At 35.2% G+C, this 18,859-nt stretch overlaps 1 protein-coding gene across 1 annotated transcript; it reads left to right on the forward strand.

Annotated features, from left to right (window-relative positions):
* Positions 1-885: 885 nt before the first annotated feature.
* LOC107216551 lies at positions 886-18,728 on the forward strand. Its single transcript, XM_015653778.2, has 8 exons — positions 886-1,470; positions 2,634-3,132; positions 5,616-5,712; positions 6,465-7,201; positions 8,802-8,984; positions 9,128-9,378; positions 9,934-10,727; positions 14,296-18,728. Exons 1-8 carry the CDS (start codon positions 1,424-1,426, stop codon positions 14,358-14,360), a joined length of 2,673 nt encoding a protein of 890 aa, XP_015509264.1. The 5' UTR covers positions 886-1,423; the 3' UTR covers positions 14,361-18,728.
* Positions 18,729-18,859: the final 131 nt, after the last annotated feature.

Below are 18,859 nucleotides of genomic sequence, written 5' to 3' on the forward strand. Positions count from 1 at the left end.
GTGGCATAATCCTTTTGCTCTCTTGCATTCAAAATGTCTTTGTTACCAGTTATAAAACTTCAATGTCATAAAATGTTACTTTTGGCTCGTGCCTCAAGTCTGATCGGTAGACTCAATTGACTTCCCCTAGTCTTTTGGCACTGTGCATTTGCATATTACGCTATGTGTTCAAAAGATGTTATAGCAATTCTCAACTAGTATTCTTTGCCGCGCAACTAAATACTTCATTTTGTTTAGAACATAGTTCTGACTGAACAACCAGCAATTTCTCCATCCTAACTTATAACTAGTTATACGTGAAATCCTGCTCCATCATCTCGATGAGGAACATCTCATCCGGTGTATGAGACCTTAGAAGGTAAGCAAGTATAATTATTAATTTTTTATTAATAATTATGTAATTAATCCCGGTATATCCGAGTTTATCGGTAAGCGATTGAACCGAGTTGCCCACCGCCTTTCAATGTGTAATCGGTATTTGGTGACCCAAAACTACTGACTGTGTGTCTAGCTGCGTTTCCATCAACGGATTCCAGTGGCTAACAACTCGAGTTTCCGGGAACTGCCGCTCACTGATATATACTGCCGCTATGCAATCCCAACATGAAGGCCTTCGAAAAGTGTCCGCTAGACTTAGACAGAGGGAACGAGGTGGAGATCAATTGCTTTCTCTCCATATCATATTGCTAGTGTGCTGAATAGAAAGAGACAGAGGCTGATCGTCACCAGTGGCTATCTCTTCCCTCCAGCTGGCCGTATTCTACTGGCCTAAGCGTAGTCCATACAATATGTCGATGTTTTCAGCGCTGTTGTTATGAATCGAAAACTAGGGAAATTTATAGTGACGTGATTGGTGAGAGTGTATAAATTGAGGAACACCGTGAAAGCCGTTTCGGGTGGGGAAAACAGTTGACGATTTTTTTAACCGGAGCATGTGAGAGAACAGACCTCGAAAAACCTGTGGGGCTCCGATTTTGGCTGGAAAGTTTGTAAAAATAAATTTTACCAATCCCAATCCAAGTGTGAATAGTTCGAAGTGAATAATGTGCGTCGACTGATTAAGTAATTTCAAGTTGAATATATTGAGGCAACGGTCGAACGATTGTATCAAGGTGATATATACTTGTCTCTGAAACGTCGTCGGATGCTGCGAGCCAGCTTTATGTGATCTACATGATTCCGATTGCCTGTCGTCGCCGCCGTCGTCGCCGTCTAAGGTCGTTCTAATTTCTCCCATTCATCTGCATTCAAAAAGACAAAGACCAAACGGCCGTATACCTAGGACAAGTTCGTCTATGCCAACCGCCGCGCTTAATTACACCAGAAAATAATAACCCAACATCTTGTTGTGTTAACTTGAAGACGGCTTAAGCTATCAGCGGCGGTCTTTATTCAACCCAAGTGGTATCAATGTTGTCTGGCAATGGTGTGTAAAGAGAACGTGGTATCATGGTTTGGAAATCTGTCCAGGTAATAATACCACCTTATTTACCACCCCCAATTTTCCCTCCCTCCCTCATCTCCTTTTTCACTCATATATTCTTCATTATAATACTACGCATATTTTTTGTATCATCTTTATGCCTTTTTCGTTCTCTTTTCTTCATCTAGAAAACTTCCCTTTGAAACTCGTATCTTTAATTTTTTTTATTTTCATTATTCATCTGAACAATAGCGACAATGTAAACTTGAACAAAAAACTTTCAAGACGAACTTTAGCACAAATCCAGCTAAAACTGATGTAAGGAGGATGTTATGAAAAGTCTTTACTGATCGTGTTGAATATCACTTATTTTAGCTATTATTAAAGTTTGTGTATCATTGACCCATAAAAGTTTTGTTTTATCCAAGACTGATGGCAGAAAATGTATTCCCATTAAGCAATTACTACTAATTGCAAGAATACATTTATTTGGTTCATTCGTGCATGAAAAAACGTTTTCAGGTATTTGTTCGATATTGTATTTAGAATTGCACAATCTGTAGTATTTCTATATCAGTAGCGTGTAGACTCTGATAATGGTGCAAATAAGCAACATTTCACTTGTTCGGTAACAATTGATTATAGCATTCTTATAAACCGAAGCTATGCTGCAGCAAATTACTATGATTACAGGTTTTAGGATTTTTCACGAACAGATCGATAAAACATTTCCTTTCATCGTACAATTGTTTAGATATTATAGAATGGGCCTTACTTCGTATGATGATCAAAATCTGCAAATAGTTGCTATTATCTCTGTTTTATTGTCCGAACAATCAAGTTTTTTCAAATTTTGATCGAATTTCATTATTTCGTCAGAAGTCATCGGAAAAATCACGTCTGGACATTTAGCCATTTGAATAATTTAATTAATAGTACGAAAGTTCTGCCAAGTTTCATGGTAGTAGACAAAATTAAAATATCGTAATAATGCATTTTTTGTGATAATCGTTATTTCTCAACTTCAATTGTTTTTGTTATTCAGTATAACGTAACAAAGCAGATGTACTCAGATGTTAAAAAATTAAATCCATGAAAGTTATTCTTAAATTACCAGACACTGACTTGTATTTCAATTTTTCATTACCAGTACAATAATAACTTGAAACTGATCTCTAACATTTTTCTTTATTGTTTTGCTTCTCCACAGTTATAAACGTATCGATGTGATGTGTACGCTGCTGAATATGTGTTTACCGTTTGAAGTGAGGTACCTTGGCACGTGTGTCGAGGATCTTGGTAAACGGGATTACAACGATCTCCGTGACACGGAACATAAAGCCAACAATGCGTCGGACTTAGCGGAACTCACTTCTCTCGGTGTTACCGACAAAAGAACACGCAGGAAACTCTCGCTATATATGGCGCTTTTGCATTCATGCAATTACGCCTGCGCTGTTATTCTGTACAATAATCTCTCAAACGTAGATTTTCAAGAAATAGTCAATCTCCTGAACGGGGCGACTTTCATACAGGATGATCAGACCCTTGATGAACTTCTGCTACTTTATACGATGGCTCTAAATCATCCGGCCTTCACTTACGAGCAGAAATCCGTTTTTGGAAATATTTATGCCAAACTGCAGGAGGAAGAAGTCAGACTCAATCCTCCGAAGGCAGCTATAAACCTTTCCTTCAGATCCGCACAAGTAATATTTACTGCCTTATTGTATAATCTGCTTTTTCAAGATAAAAAAGTTTACTTATATACTCATTACAAATCCCAAGGCCAATATTCATGTTGTCTTTCATTAACTTTTAAATCTATCAATGAATATATTTTTCTTGTCATTTCAAACGCAGCAAAAGCCGATAGTCTTTTAATTATTTCATATTGTGCATGCATTACGACAAAAGAGTATTTTTTTTTTTTCTGGTTTTCACATTCCTAGTATTCTGCACTACATTTTTATGCAAATTTTTTTTCTGGTATTTATTTCATCTTGAGTTTCTGCCGCTTTATATCTGCAATGCTTATCTAATCATCTTTGTCACTTGTCGACAAGCAATAGCAGTTGATGGGTGTAGCTTTGTGATTTCCCATTTCGACTGACAGCTGGAAAGGGGAATAACCATTGGTGACCTTAATAAAATGCATTCATTATTACAGTTCTCTTTATTAATTTTATTACAAGATAATCATGCATTCAGTATTCATCGAATAAATATATTTGCAATACATAATGATTTTCTTAAAATTAAAATGCTATTTAGACATCGATTTTTCATTCTGAATCTGATAACTCACGTTTTAATTTTCATCACTTTTGGTGATATAGGAAAAGTATTGGTTTGGGCCAAAAAAATTTTTTTTAATTTCAACGAATCTTCACGTTTCCAAACTTCTAGAATCTAAAAAACAGTTCATTCGATTTGTTTTTCTTGCATTTGCAACAAAACCATTGCAGCTTATGATTGGATTCATCGCATTTGATTAAAGTTCTATAATAAAATTAACAAAGATTATACTAATTTTTAAATTTGCAATTTGAAATCTTCTCAGAAAGTTGTTCTTTACGTAAAGATAAATTTCCTAACAAAATCACAAATAGATTGTTATACTCGACAAATATTGCAAGGAATGATTAACTGTTGGGATATTGGCTTTTAAATTTGCCTTAAAAGCTGTTAAGCTGATGCTTTTCGCTATGCAGATTAAATTGTTGCAAAGTTTCTCATGGTCACCAGCAATGGCTAACGTGTTTCTTTTTTCAAAATCCTGTGAATGGTCTTGCAATGATTTTGTTAAAAAAATCGTAAATAGTGTGAATACTCTCATGACTGGAATTGTTGTGATAAACATTGATTGAACTTTCAGAATGAGTACTTTGAGTGAATGGCTGATCAGAAATGAACTACAGATATATCAAAGAAAAGTCTTCTTGCTCTGCAAGTATTTCGATCTATTCTTAAAAAGTACGGTAAATATAGTTTTGGAAAATGAGTATATCCCGGATGGGATTCCAATCACGCTTTGGAGGAAATAGGGCAACTTTTATAAAAATGAGAATAAAAACAATAATTGGAATCTTTCTACTAAAAACGTACTTCCAGTGGTGATTTTTCATGTTATTGCAGTAATTATGAAATTCATGTATAATATTTATCTGCGTGTACAGAAAAAAAATTGTATAATGCAATGATTCCATTCTTTAAAAATACTGCTTTTCAAACTGATTCGAAATTGTCGAGGAATGTATTGATTACATGTAATTCATCGATAAAGTATGAAAAAATATTTGGTTTATGAAAAATTATCTTTGGTTTGATTGAATCAGTATGAAGCTGTTCAGTACTGTAACATTCGTCATCACTGGCTGATATATGTAGAAAGCTTTTTAATGATTTCAGTTCAATCTTCCGTATTTGTATCAATCCTTTCATTTTCACCATTTCATATTACTGTAACAAAATTAATCTTGTAATAATGACTGAAAATTTTGAATTTTTAATGGAACTGGTTAATTATTCACTAACTTATTAATTTCACATTGTATAATTTCGTTCGTCTTCCAGAAAATTATAGTGAGGTTTTGTGTTAAATAGTTTCTTAAAAGATACGGTTGGCCATTACAATCATTAGCTGCAAAACTCCATTGTTTTAAGCGATAAAATGATGATTGTATGGATCCGATTTACTGCACGAGTTTCGAATAAACTCGGATTTCTAGTTCCAGACTCTTTGTTTACACTTTAGTGACCTGTGACTGATCGAACATGATAGTACAAAAAATTGTTTATTTTTTTTTCATCATACATTCACGTCCAAGTTTCGGAATATGTAAACGGTTGCTAAGGCAATGACATACAGTTTGTATGTGGAAATAGAGTGGATTTGCGTTTTGACCGATCAATTCCTACGAAATATCGATGACTTCCATCGAAATTGAAAGATGTCGCTGCTGACTGTATCGAGACCCAAAATACGTGCAAAAGTTATTTTTCAATTCATTTTTCGGTATTTGACAACCCAGTTTAACACACGTTGTAATTGCAAGTTAGTGAATAATTGATCTAGGACTATTGTTTACCTTATTAGAAAGTTTTAAATCACAGAATTCTAATAACTATAATGATATGAATTATCGTATATTTTTTATTAAATTTGTAATGAATTTTACACATTATACAGGGATCTGCTCCGTGTGTCACTTCCAATGAAAAAGTGATGGACAATGAACTTCTGACAAATTGCTTGGTGCCTCCTCCACCAATGCAGCCATTTCATGGTATGTAAATATCAGCGTGGAATCCCCATTTCCCAAGTAAATCAAAACGATAAATTCTTTTATTCCTAACTCAACGATAATGTTAATTTTTTTGATCTGACGAGCGGGAGAAAAGTTGCATGTGATTCCCTCATATAGTTTTTACCTCATCTGCAGGAGAAAGGTAGTTTTGCTCTGGCAGTAAACTCGCCTGTGGGAATAATCTTTCACTTTATTCCCTTGTTGCATAATGTATTATTGTACAATGCTCTTGTGAAAAGATCTATTATTTATGGAAATGTTTATATTATTCTAATAGTATCTGAGGGAATTCAAGAAACTCTAGAGAGTTTCTGCAAAGAACTCAAAGCCTTTCAGAACTTTTTTTTCTATTGAAAATTATAAAAACTCGAGAGTTTTCTTTCTAACTATTTCTGACAAATTAGTCAAGCTTGAGGTAAGAATCAGATTTTCAATTTTTGCATAGGAACTGAAATATTTCTACAAAATACCCAGAAATTATTGTAATGTCATAAAGATTTTTCATATAAACTGATGAACTGTCCGAAATACACCTGAGTAAAATCGTCAAAATTTTTGAAAGTTTCTAAAAATAATTTTCGTTAATTGGTGTATTTTCAAGTTATTAAATGGTTCAACAATGTTAGCTCAATCCATGCGTTAGTGCTATAATTTCTTTATGCTCTTTGAGCATTCATAGTCTGTCAAACTGTCAAGTCCGACAGACATAACGAACTCTTAATGGATTTCAGGTGACATGTCAGCACGCAGCAACGCATTATTGACTGGATTGCCTCCTGGCCTAACAATGCCACCACCCGGTCCGTGTTTTCCAGCTCCGGAGCAGATGTCGATAGCCTCAAATGCGGCAGCGCAGTACTTGCAGCTTGGTTTCCCCTCAATGAATCACATGCCGCCATGGGCAGGTCAGGTCATGCTGAGCAATCCGATGATGTACCATCAAGCCGGAGACACACTAGCTTATTCCTCTTCCCCTTTAGTCAGCCACCAGTCATCCCCTTCCCAGTCGAGATCTCCTAGTCGAAGTAACTCCCCGATGAACAATCGCAGTCGCAATCCTCCCCCTCGTACTTCCTCAACCCAGATAACGCACTGCGCTGCTAGCGCCGTAACGACATCTGCAAGCACCGGCAGCAGTCAAACCAGCACCTCAACTTCGCTGCCATCTCTGCAGCCTCTCAGCAGCACTGTAACTGTGAGCTGCAGCAAGAGTCAATCCTCATTGCCGCTTCCTCAGTGGTCCGTTCCTCCCCCCACAGCAGTCAGTGCAACTTCTTCTCTCGGAAATTCGAGGCATGGTAACACCGAGGGATTGTCGACAGCTCAGACCTCAGTTACAACATCGAAACAGACATCTGCATCCTCTGCTCGGATACGGTCAACAGCTTCTGCTGATTCTTTGCGAGAAACACTCGGCAAGGAAATGCCCAGTTTTAAGAATAGTCTTCAGAATTTTTCTATCGACGAGGTAAGAGATCTGTAAAAGCACAATTTTCGTCAAGATTTAATGTACTATTTTATTTCCATTTTGTCTCACATTAGAGAGCTCTAAACCTTTGCCAAGGTTATTTGATCAACTTTCAGTTATTATTCACCTCACCTTACAAAAATTTATAGTATGTTTAACTATTGCCCTTACATGAGAAATGGTTAGTAATTCATTAATTTTCAATGCAACTTTATATGTACAGAACATTTCTCAAATTAGCAGGTAAGTGAAAAATGTGTTGATTGCGTTCGTATATGGTAAGATTGCGCTCATGAATCAATACATATTTTTGAAAGTAACAATTCATGCCATAGTTGAAGGTGGTTGAACAGCACTATCTGAATCAAATGTCGAGAAAACAGACAATATCATATGTAAATGTTTCAACAGTCTTATTTGTGAGAAGAATGGTAAACACGAATGGAACAACATCCCTACTGTGTAATAAAAATTATTCTGAGCAATTACAAGCAAAGATATCAAGAGTCAATCTGAAAACTGAAAAATCTTACTTAGGTTTATACGTTCAAAACGTTAAAGTAATTAAACCCTCGTGTTTTTAATCCAACTCTAATGTTTTTGGATTCATCATAACAATTTCCAAGGATTACTTGTATTTTTTTTTATACATAGACATCTCCAGAATGGAGAAAAATAAATTTGTGTCAGTACCGTACAACGGACGATCACAAAGGTAACATTTACGCGCTATAATTATACTAAAATGTAAGATTTTTCTAATGTTTTCCAGAGAATCTGTGGAAATCTAGTCAGTAGGCAAAAGGAGCCCAATAACCTTAGAATTAGGTGAAAAACAGCAGAGTTTAACCATCTTGAAATTTCTAATCATAAAACTTTCCTAAAGTGTTTGATACCTCGGCTTATGTTATTGAAAGTCGCGCGGATTAATTTCTGCTGCATAGTAAGGATGATATTCTGTTGAAAGGATGCTGGAGAATTTTTAAACGGTTTTTTTTTTTTTTTCCATATCTACTCTTGATTCAAACCGATTTTGGTCAATTTTTCTTCAAGGTAAATGTAAATGTGTACTCTGTTCTGGCAAAAAAATAAGAATATAATTGTTGTCTGATATTTGATGGCAATGGATACATTGGGATCCTTAATATGGGCATGGTTATAGGGTAATCCGCTAATCGGTTTCAGCAAATTCTACAAATACTAAGATATAGAAAATATCGTGGAAACCGTGGAATTTTCGATTATTGATGTTAAGTTGATGCAGGGTAAAATAATCGATTACAAAATATTTGTATAATTAAATACGACATAGTTTGTGTAGTTGCCGTTAGATGGCGTCTTCTTAATTTGTGGATCTCAGTAACAGGATGCCTAATTCCCAAGAGCCAACCCAGAATAATATTTGAAACTTGTGCAAATGCATTCAATCAATTTTTTTTTTTAAACTAAAATTACATTGGACTTGATTTTCGATTAGCTACAAATATTTTTAATCAAAATTACAGTTGTGAATTTTGCCTAAATCAGTCGATTGTTAATTAGATTGTATTTTACAATTCAAACTTTTCTTTTACCCTTTAACTTGTTTTGGTGATCCTAGATAAGAAGAATGGGGGATGACGAGTTAAGGGACTTGGGGTTGCCATCGAATGCCGTTGGTCAGCTACGTAGCATCGTGAAAGGGCAAACTTCCAACGGTTTAAATCTGCTTCCATCCGACAAGAAATTTGAGAGTTTAACCAACACTATTACTCATCCTCTTTTAGATCACGTTGAAAACGAGGTAAACTTTCAACCTCTTAGAAATCCCTGCAATTAGAATTTTCATCTCAGATAATTATCAAGTTATTCGAACTGAGACGATTTTCTATTTTATTGTGATACGAGGATTCATCATTATCTAACAAAACTTATGTTATTGTACAGATGATTAGAACAAGCGAGACTGGCACTGGCACAAAATGCATCCCGTTACATCAGCAACAACAGCAAATTTTGCATCACCACCACCACAATCTCGCCAGCTCAAGTGTCAAACGATATCCAACCATCTCACCCATGGATCCATCCCCTATGCAGATATATCCGCCTCCACCTCCTGTCTATGCTGCTCAAAATACTCCATGCTACGCGTGCCTAACAATGCCGGTCAATGGGATGCAGAATCGATATCCAAGGTAAACGCAGTCTTTATCTGCTTTAATCGAATGGAGGGTTTGATCAGACATAGTTATTGCCAAACTGACAAAAATCTAACCTGTTCATGCACAAAATCCTATGATTCAGAATCAAATTAAACGATAGTTGATACTAGAGCAAGTGCAAGAATTAATAGAAAGTATGAAAAATAGTTTGAAAAGAGTGTGAATTTACTAAATAACCGAAAGTAAATAAATTATTTACGCATTGGATTTTGAAATTTCATGATTTCAAACGACTTCACAAATTCTAAAGACTGCGATTAAATTCAAACGACTGTAACTGACTGCAAGTAACTTTTTTGAACTTGAAATAAATTCAATTGGCTTACTTGAGTTCAAATAGACGAAGTAACTATTTTTCTTACTAACTCATGACAATTTCCATATCAGAGATGGATCTAATTCAAGTTGGTTAATAATTGTTAGACGTAATTTGTCAAATTTCGTTAGATCACTACCCTCTACTCATCCGAGTCACACCTTATTTGAAATTCGTGCTATTGTCGTTAATGCGTATTCGACCATTTCTAGGTACAACGCACAGCAAGTATGCTGCCTGGCACACCTAGAAGGCTTACGGACGGACCCCGAGAGTAGTCGGCATTTTTCGCACAGCAGTAGTTCAGAGAGTACAGGCAGTCGATCTCCACCGGAAACACCACCAGCAGTGCCTTGGGCCGTTGGAGGAGTCGGAGAATCGTCGGTACCGAACAATCCGTCACTGGATCACACGAATCCAGGGCTAACTTCTTCCCACCCGACGAGCACGACGCCAGTGTTGTCGAACCACCACCAGGCAGCTCTCCAACAGGGGATAAATTTGCCTCAAGTGTCGGAAAAGCAGCAAAGAAACAGTAGAAAGAACCCTGGTCATTACGTACGTCATAAAAACCAACACCACATGATGAACGGCGGACCACCAAGTATCCCTCACTGTCTTCCATTCCCACCGCAAGCTTCCCATTCACAAATCACTTATCTCCAGCACGGTGGGCATTTTCCATCCTTGAGACCGGCCGCCGGGATCTACTCAAACCACATTTCTCAGCCAGCCTATGCCCGGCCCACGTATCCGATGTACCAGCCCAACGGGGAGGTCGTATATCATTACCAGGCTAACCACCTGGGTCACCATCCTGGCTCAGGTGGAACACCGCCGCCAGTCGCACAGCCTCTTTCTCAGACGTCATACTTGCCGCCGACACCGGTCGTGACTTATTCCACCGTCGTACCGCCGCCTAAGGTATCCTGCTACAATTGCGGGAGCAGCACTCATCACGCGGCTGATTGCAAGGACCAAACTATGGAGGACCTCACCAAGGGAGGTAGGTCACAGCAGTCGCGGAACACCTAGAATCTGGGATTTTTTTTTTTTGCGGCCTAACTTACCGGTTTATTCCCCTCCCCCTCTATTTCTCTCTCTCGTTTCTTCTTTCTATCTCTATATTTGTCGAGAGTTGGGTAAACGAAAGAATAAACTATGACAGAGTGCTGGATATCTGCGACTGAGCGTGGGAAGACGCGAGACTCTTCTACCTATCTTCTGCTGCTGCTACCGCCTCTACATGAAAATAATAGGGCTGCTTTCTTCTAATCTAGATAATTTCCAATTGAAAATTATATTAATTTCTTACCATATAGCAGCAAGTGAGTCGCACTTCTTAAAATAAAAGATTATACAATTAAAGAATGAAAAAATATTAGCATATAAAAATTCTTCATTCACACGATTCAGGTAATACTATATCGAATCATGTATATTAAGCACACAAAATTTTGTCTCGAGTCGTTCATCAGATTGTTTATTCATTATTTAGGTAGAAATTCACTTCTCTCCGTTCCAAAATGAGCGTAAGTCCATTCTTTTATGGTGGATACAACCAGAAATGTTAATTGGCAAGTTAGACCATGCGTTCATTTTTTAACGCAATTGAATATTCCGTCATTTTTTGAGGAAAAACCATTTCGGACGAATAAAAACATACATGCTTTCTCTTTTCACGTATACTTGGCGTCAAAAAAGTTTCCATCGATTAAAAAAATACGAGGTCCGGTTTTCTCGATTTGACATGGAATTGACCATTAGAAGAAGAAATGAAAAATTCTTAGCAGTTGAATTAGTGCAGAAATATTCGCCTGCTTGTTACATAAATTTTTTTGCAACCTTTTAAGCTCAAAAAGAAGATATAACTACAGTTCATAGCGTAAGGAAAAAGTTTTCACATCGCGGGCTGACTAAATTTAAGTATCAGTGGAACGTTGTAAGTCCAGGAGACAATAACATAACTCCTGAAATCATTAATTTTTTGTCGCTGTCTTAAGTTAGAAATAAACTAATTTCCATCATCTACAGTATGTTTTCATTTCTCCTCAGATATGAAGCTAATATGCAATGTAACAACGATCTTATAAACTCATTTGTCAGGTAATTTATTTATACAAATTTTGTCAAATTCCTTGCATGTGCATCAAAATGCGATCCATTACGGGTGAATCGGTTGGACCATTTGAATTAGAAGTTAGAAAAATAGAAAAACGACCGGACAAGTGCGAGTAGAACTCGCGCCCTGAGGGACCCGTACAAACTTGATGATTTTTTTTAACGTGATATAACTACAAATTAATTATTTTCGTATTTTTTCCGTTACTTGTACTGTATTCTGCTTCTCTCCAAATTTTATAATTCTAGGTCAACGGGAAGTACCCTATTGGTTTTGATGCGTGAGTTTGCGAGTGTAAAGCTATGTGACATAAATGGCCGCATCTTTTGATTGCGTTGACTTAGAAGCTTAAATTTCTTACATCCCCAAGGGACCATAGACCTTAGTATTTGATAACGATTTCAATTTGATACCTCTACCCTTTCCTGAGAAACAGGGTATTAACAGACATACAGACGGGCGGAAAATGAAGTGATCCTATAAGGTTTCCGTTTTTACGTTGGAGGTAGAGAACTGTAAAACGAATGAAACAGCATGCCTACTATGTGATACAAAAGAATCTAAGCAAATTCGAATAACACAAGCTAAAAGATCAATAATTTAAGAAAAGATTTTATAATTAGAACGTTCAAGGTGATTAAACTCTCGTCTTTTTCTTCCAATCCTATTTCAATGTCTCTGGGTTCATTTTGCTATCTGGCCTGATCGTCACAAGTTGCCTGAAAATCATTCAAGAAATCTTATGTAACAGTACAGTCATTCGTGGCAATGTAAACGATCGTTTGATACACCGTACTCAGCTAAATCTTGTTTCTTCATTTTGGAGATAATTATATGTCGAAATTTTTTCAGGAGTTCTCTAGAATTCTCTATGAGCAACAAGCTCAAAAACATTCAAATCGCATTCTAAACCACGAGAGTTTAATCATTTTGAGCATTCCAATTATTAAACCTTTTCTCAAATTGTAGTTTTCTTAGGTTGTCTTAATCGAATGTTCTTAGAATCGTTTCTTCTACATAGTAGAGACGTTATGTCATTCGTGTTCACCATCATTGACACAACTTAAAACTACTAGGGATGTTTTGACGGGTTTGTCTCTTTTCCTAACTTTTGATTTAGATTGTGGGGCCCATTTATTCTTGAGCCGAAATATGACGAACTGAGACTTTGGTAGTCGCATTAGCTGCACAAGTTCTGGATCAATATCCGTATAGTCATAATTTTGCACAAAATGGCAAAAGTCTATTTAGATAAATTATTTTCCAAACCACAAATTTTTTTTGCACCACAAATAAAAAAATTATTCATAATTTATGCAAGTCTGAAGTGAACCCAGCATACAGGCTCGTGTGAGCCAAAATTTCGAATGGACTGAAACCGAGTGATCGATTCTTTGATCCAGTTACAATGAGAAATGGGGGTCGATTACGTAATTTCACTTTTGCACATTTCTCACCATCCAAGCATTCTAATTAGTTTGCAAAGTTTAGTCAACCAATCATAATGCTTGAATGGTGGGAAATGTCAAAAGTGAAATTACGTAACCGACTCCCTTGATCCTAGATCAGATTTAGATATAGATACCTGTGTATGTACGAAATTCGACATATTTCAAAGAAATAGATCTTTGAAAGAAGTCGTATCGTGTTTGTGAACGCAAACACTATTTCACCTTGACTATTTTTACCTAGCAACTTCAGTATCATTCAATTCTGAAATTTTGGTTATAAGGGCACAGATACTTTCTGCATGCCCAACACGTGAAGCAATATAGAAGTCATACATAGTGTAACACACATGTTAGAAATTCAAAATATAGTGCATGTAGAAATGCGATGTAATAGTGGCAGAAGCGGGCAGTGATAATATACCAACTTTGGTACACATATTCTGTCGCCTATCGATTGAAATCGCAAAATATTCATGCACCATCAACATTTGTCGTGTCTGAATAACGGCAACACATTTTTATACAAAATGAAAATTGATGTGAACATGCAATTGGGATCCAAAGTACCGAACAACGCCATTTGGCGGTAGAAAAAGTGTGCCGTTAACCGGATCGTATTTAATTCTAAAAGTTCTTCATTGTCGTATGTTTCACTCTTTACCAACTCAACGTAACAAAAGTGTAGTGTAGCAGCTTGCACGGGGTTTTCTGTCGGTTTACGTTCACACAATTCGGCTGGAACTGAGAGTAAAACAATAACCTGGATTGCTCATTGCGACGCCATATTGGATCCCAATTGTTTGGATGATGGTGGTCAAATGCATAGTCGAGTTGATAACCACATGTGTGCAACGGTGGCAATATATTCTTGGAAACCTGAAAAATCCAACTTGCAATTAATATATCACCCATGCCTCAACCGACGTGTCCAGCACTCTTTTTGTATTCCCCCTCTCATGATTAAAATCTCATACCGAACGTGTACCGATTGTGTATTTCAGCCCAGTATCGACTTGACTACACGATACTGAAACAACCTGCAGAGTGTCCGAGTTCCGACAAGTGATCCTCTGTCAAGGGCCACGATTTTACTACCCGCCAAAACCCTATTGACATAATAATCCGGCCCTACTACAATCAATCAAAATACGGCTACTGTTCCCAATTACGCCAATTTTCGGTAAATTTTGTAGACTTCATCTTTATCCAAGATAAGACTTTTTTTAAGCTCACAGATTCCCAGTTTGCTTTACCCCGTACTATTTTTACAAGTTATTATTATTTATGATAGTAATTATTATTATTATTATTATTATTAATAAACATTATTGTATCAATATAGCATTGTGTACAAAGCAATAGCACATTATTCTTATAGTCCATGTTTTTTAATATATTTTAAGGGGTAGTAGCTTTTTCTCTTTTCACGTATATCAATGATTCCTCGCGTAGGTATAATTGTATTGAAGACGCGCACTTGCGCGACGATTTCATCAACAAAATAATAACTAATTGGGTGAACAAAAAGTCTTGGAAAACATTTTCTAGTGACTAGCGTTAAACAATCTCTCCGACAGTGTGTTTTTTTTGTTTTTTTTTTCTCTCTTTCTCTTCCCTGGCTGCGGAGTAGAGTACACATTGTGATTATCACAAATTGCTGCGATACTTCTTCTATTAAACTTTCCGTAACACAAATTAACGTTTCTCTACGCTTAGTATACTTCTATTATATGTATAAAAAATTTCTCGAGACAATTGTTTGTGTGAAAACCATAAGTGTTCGATCATCTCTTACATTATATTATATGAAGCTGCCGTTGCGCTCCTGTGTGTCTAAACTTAAAAAAAAAAAAAAAAAGAAAATTAATACACTAAATGCTGCTCACTGCTCATTCAATTAAATTATCTTTATTGGTCACCTAGATATATTATGTGTGTGTGTGTGTATATATATATATATATTTTTATATATATATATGTATATATATACAACTATGTAGGTATACAACTATGAATATCGATGTATTCTATAATTTTCATCCTTTCTATAATAGATAGGCAATCACATGCATCTTAAGCAATTTTATACCAGTTTATGAATCATTGCCCGGATCTTTTTTGTAAGTATAGGACGTGTCGTAATATAATTATGTTAGGAATTAAATACATGAAAAATACAAAAAATATACATAGATGTGCGCTATATTACGTATAGAGGCGAATACTAATTAAAATTATCAAAGTAGATATCCTGTTTGTGTTGGGCATGTTGTTGTTATTGTTATTATTATTACTATTACTGTTATCATTAAGCTTTAGCTAATATACATTTCAACATTGAATATATATATATATAGATATAATTATAACTTATAAAATAATTATAAAAGTAGCCTATGTATACATAGTATGTACGAATAGAAAATAAGTGTATTGTTGAAACTACGCATTATCTTAGCGAATGATGCATTGTATAGGTGACATACAAGCAGTTTGATGTGACAACTTTAAGAATGAGTAGGCCGTACCGCTGAACATAACAGTTCAAAAAATCATCTCGCAGTTTTAATTGTTTCTACGATGGTGAACACGAATGAAACAACATCCGTACTGTGTAATAGAAACGATGCAGAGCAAACCCGAACAAAATTAGCCGTAATATAAACAATTTGGCAAAAGATCTTAGAATTAAAATGTTAAAAATAATTGAGCCCTGATGTTTTCCATCGAATTCGAATGTTTTTGGTTTTTTTTTTTTATTTATTTTCCTTTAAAATAATTTTACAAGCAGTTATCTCCACAGTGGATAAAAATACAGTTCTTATGCTATTCGTGGGGATCTGGCCAGGGAGGAAGATGAGCCCGAAAACGTCTGAATTGCATCGAAAACAGCAGATTTTAATAATTTCGAGCGTTAAAATTATAAAATCTTTTCTCAAATCCTCGATGTCTTAGCTTGTGTAATTGTAATTCGTCGAGGATTATTTCTGTTAGATATTTGGGATATTGTTTCATCAGTGTTTACTATGTCATTAGTACAAATAACAGTGCTGGAGGTTTTTTAAAACGGTTTTTACTTCTTTTCCCAACTTTTGATTCGGACGGTAAGGCCCACTCATCCGCTTGCTGACACGCACTTATAGTGCACGCATGTTCTCTAACGACGCTAAATTATTTGTTTTTAATTTATTCCACTGTGCAGCTAGTCAAGAGTCAAGTAAAATATTGTAACGAACATTTCAAATTTAGGGATGCAACGCTCAGTTATCGTCAGTTTGGCTTCTGGAAGCATTGTCCTCTGCTATTAGCTACATTGCATTTCTAAATTCGAACGCGCATACTGCCATTTTTTTTTTCTCTTTCTTTTTCTCCTTCGATCATTCCCAGCGCAATCTTTCAACTAATGCACGTCTGACACAGTCCATAAAATTACTACCTACAGGAGGTTTTTCTCATAAAAATGTTTTGGAACATGGAACTTGTCTCGATCTAGGATCTTTGTTTTACCTTGCCAAGAAACGGGGGCTTCGTTGAAAGGTTTTTAATTCAGCCGATCATTTCGTCTTTTTCGTTTCCAGTTGAATTCTCTTCTGAATTATTATTATTATTATTATTATTATCGAGCACTAAATGGTCAGATCTTTGGAATATTAGCATATCTTACTTACCCTTGACTTGAAATATTTTCGAATTAATCCATAAAATTCTGCGAAAGTGTAGTTGATCTTCATTTACGACGAGACATAAAAAATACGTGTATCAGAAATTCCGCCGATTATTACTTTACTGCACAACTTCTCGACACAACGGAATATTTGATTTTCATCATTAATTTTTTCTGTCAACTGAGAAGACGCCATATTGTAGCAATATATGTATATATATATATATATATATATATATATATATATATATATATGTATATGTATATGTATGTATGTATGTCATGCACTGACTGTGACGGCAGTCGTATTTAATTATAAAAGTAAATTTTCACTGCATATTCTAATCCAAATCGGCTAACTGTCACAAAATAAAAGTTCAACATATTGCACGATGTTCTTCGCCCCACAATACGTGCTAAATGGCATAAAACAATAAAGGTGATCACCCAACGCGATGCTATATTGCCCCCACTGTGATGAACTATCAAAATACAAGAACACCTATTCTTTAGTGTCTGGCAGTTGCGTTTGTGATAATCAACAGGGGGAATAAATGAAGACGTTTCAAACGAAAACATATTCAATAAAATAGGCAGTGTTACTTATTTCCTGTAAAGATAACTGTGCGGTTCCAATATTATTGTTATCACAGACTTCAACGCCGTTATAGTTATGATAATGATGACGATTATTGTTAATATTATTATTATTATTATTATCATTATTATTGGGCATTTTATTATCTATATGTGTAGTGAATTTTCTTCTACTAAAATAAAGAACATCAATGATAATGATGTTAATAATTACTAATATCTACGCCAATAATAATAATAATAATAATAATAATTTATTAAAATATTCGGAAGGACAATGTTCTACATGAATTACCTAGAAAAGCAATGAAAACACAAAAGACGACAAAAAAAAAAAAATAGTTACCGAAATTATTCAAGGCTAAATAAGTATATCGGCAAAAGCGCAAAGAAAATCGTGTTGACCGCGAAGCAGCGATGAAAATAGAAAGCAAATACTTACATAAATGGGAAAAAATATTTAGATTCTTTGATACGGGTCTTCGTTACATATATATATATATATACATATATGTGTATATATATATATATATAATCTGTGCGTCAACGTGTATCAAAGGAGGGAGAAAAAGCAAGTATCGTTGTCAGAGTTACTTGCCACGATAATCTGTACAACTGCATGTACAATATATAGTGTCTGTACATATGTAATTGCGAAATATTCAGAAGGAGTGAAGTTATATAAAGAGGAGAGAACGAAATTCAAAGGAATAATTAGTAATATGAATTAGAACGCACCAAGACGTAGTAATAGTAATGTCAATAATAATAACAACAATAACAACAACAATAATAATAATAATAATTGTAACAATAGTAATAGTGATAATAATAAATTACTTAAAACAAGGTAATTGAAGTGAAAGCGGTTAGATATAATAAGAAAACAATAAAAAAAAAAAAAAAATTATAAATAAAGTAGATAAGACACGCTCGTCAGGAAAATGTGAGTAAAACATGTAGCAAACAAGTAATTCAGGGTATGTCTGTATAATGCGTTTTCAAATAAGTAAGATGAGTAAAGAGATCGAAAAAAAATTGTAACAAGATTGGCGTGACCATGATTATTATTAAATAGAGCAGCAAATGAGAATTTCAAAAAAACAAATTAGAAATACGAACGGAACGGTTTTCTGCCAGTTGGGGTCGTCTAGATTATGAATATATAAAGCGGAAAAAAATAAATAAAAAAAAAATAAAATAATAAAAAAATAATAAAAACAAATTAACGATTTAAATACAAACATGTGATGTGTATTATACACAATGTATGTACATATATACGTGTATATATGTACATACAT

The sequence above is a fragment of the Neodiprion lecontei genome, chromosome 2, assembly GCF_021901455.1.
Source record: "Neodiprion lecontei isolate iyNeoLeco1 chromosome 2, iyNeoLeco1.1, whole genome shotgun sequence".
Classification (NCBI taxonomy): domain Eukaryota; kingdom Metazoa; phylum Arthropoda; class Insecta; order Hymenoptera; family Diprionidae; genus Neodiprion; species Neodiprion lecontei.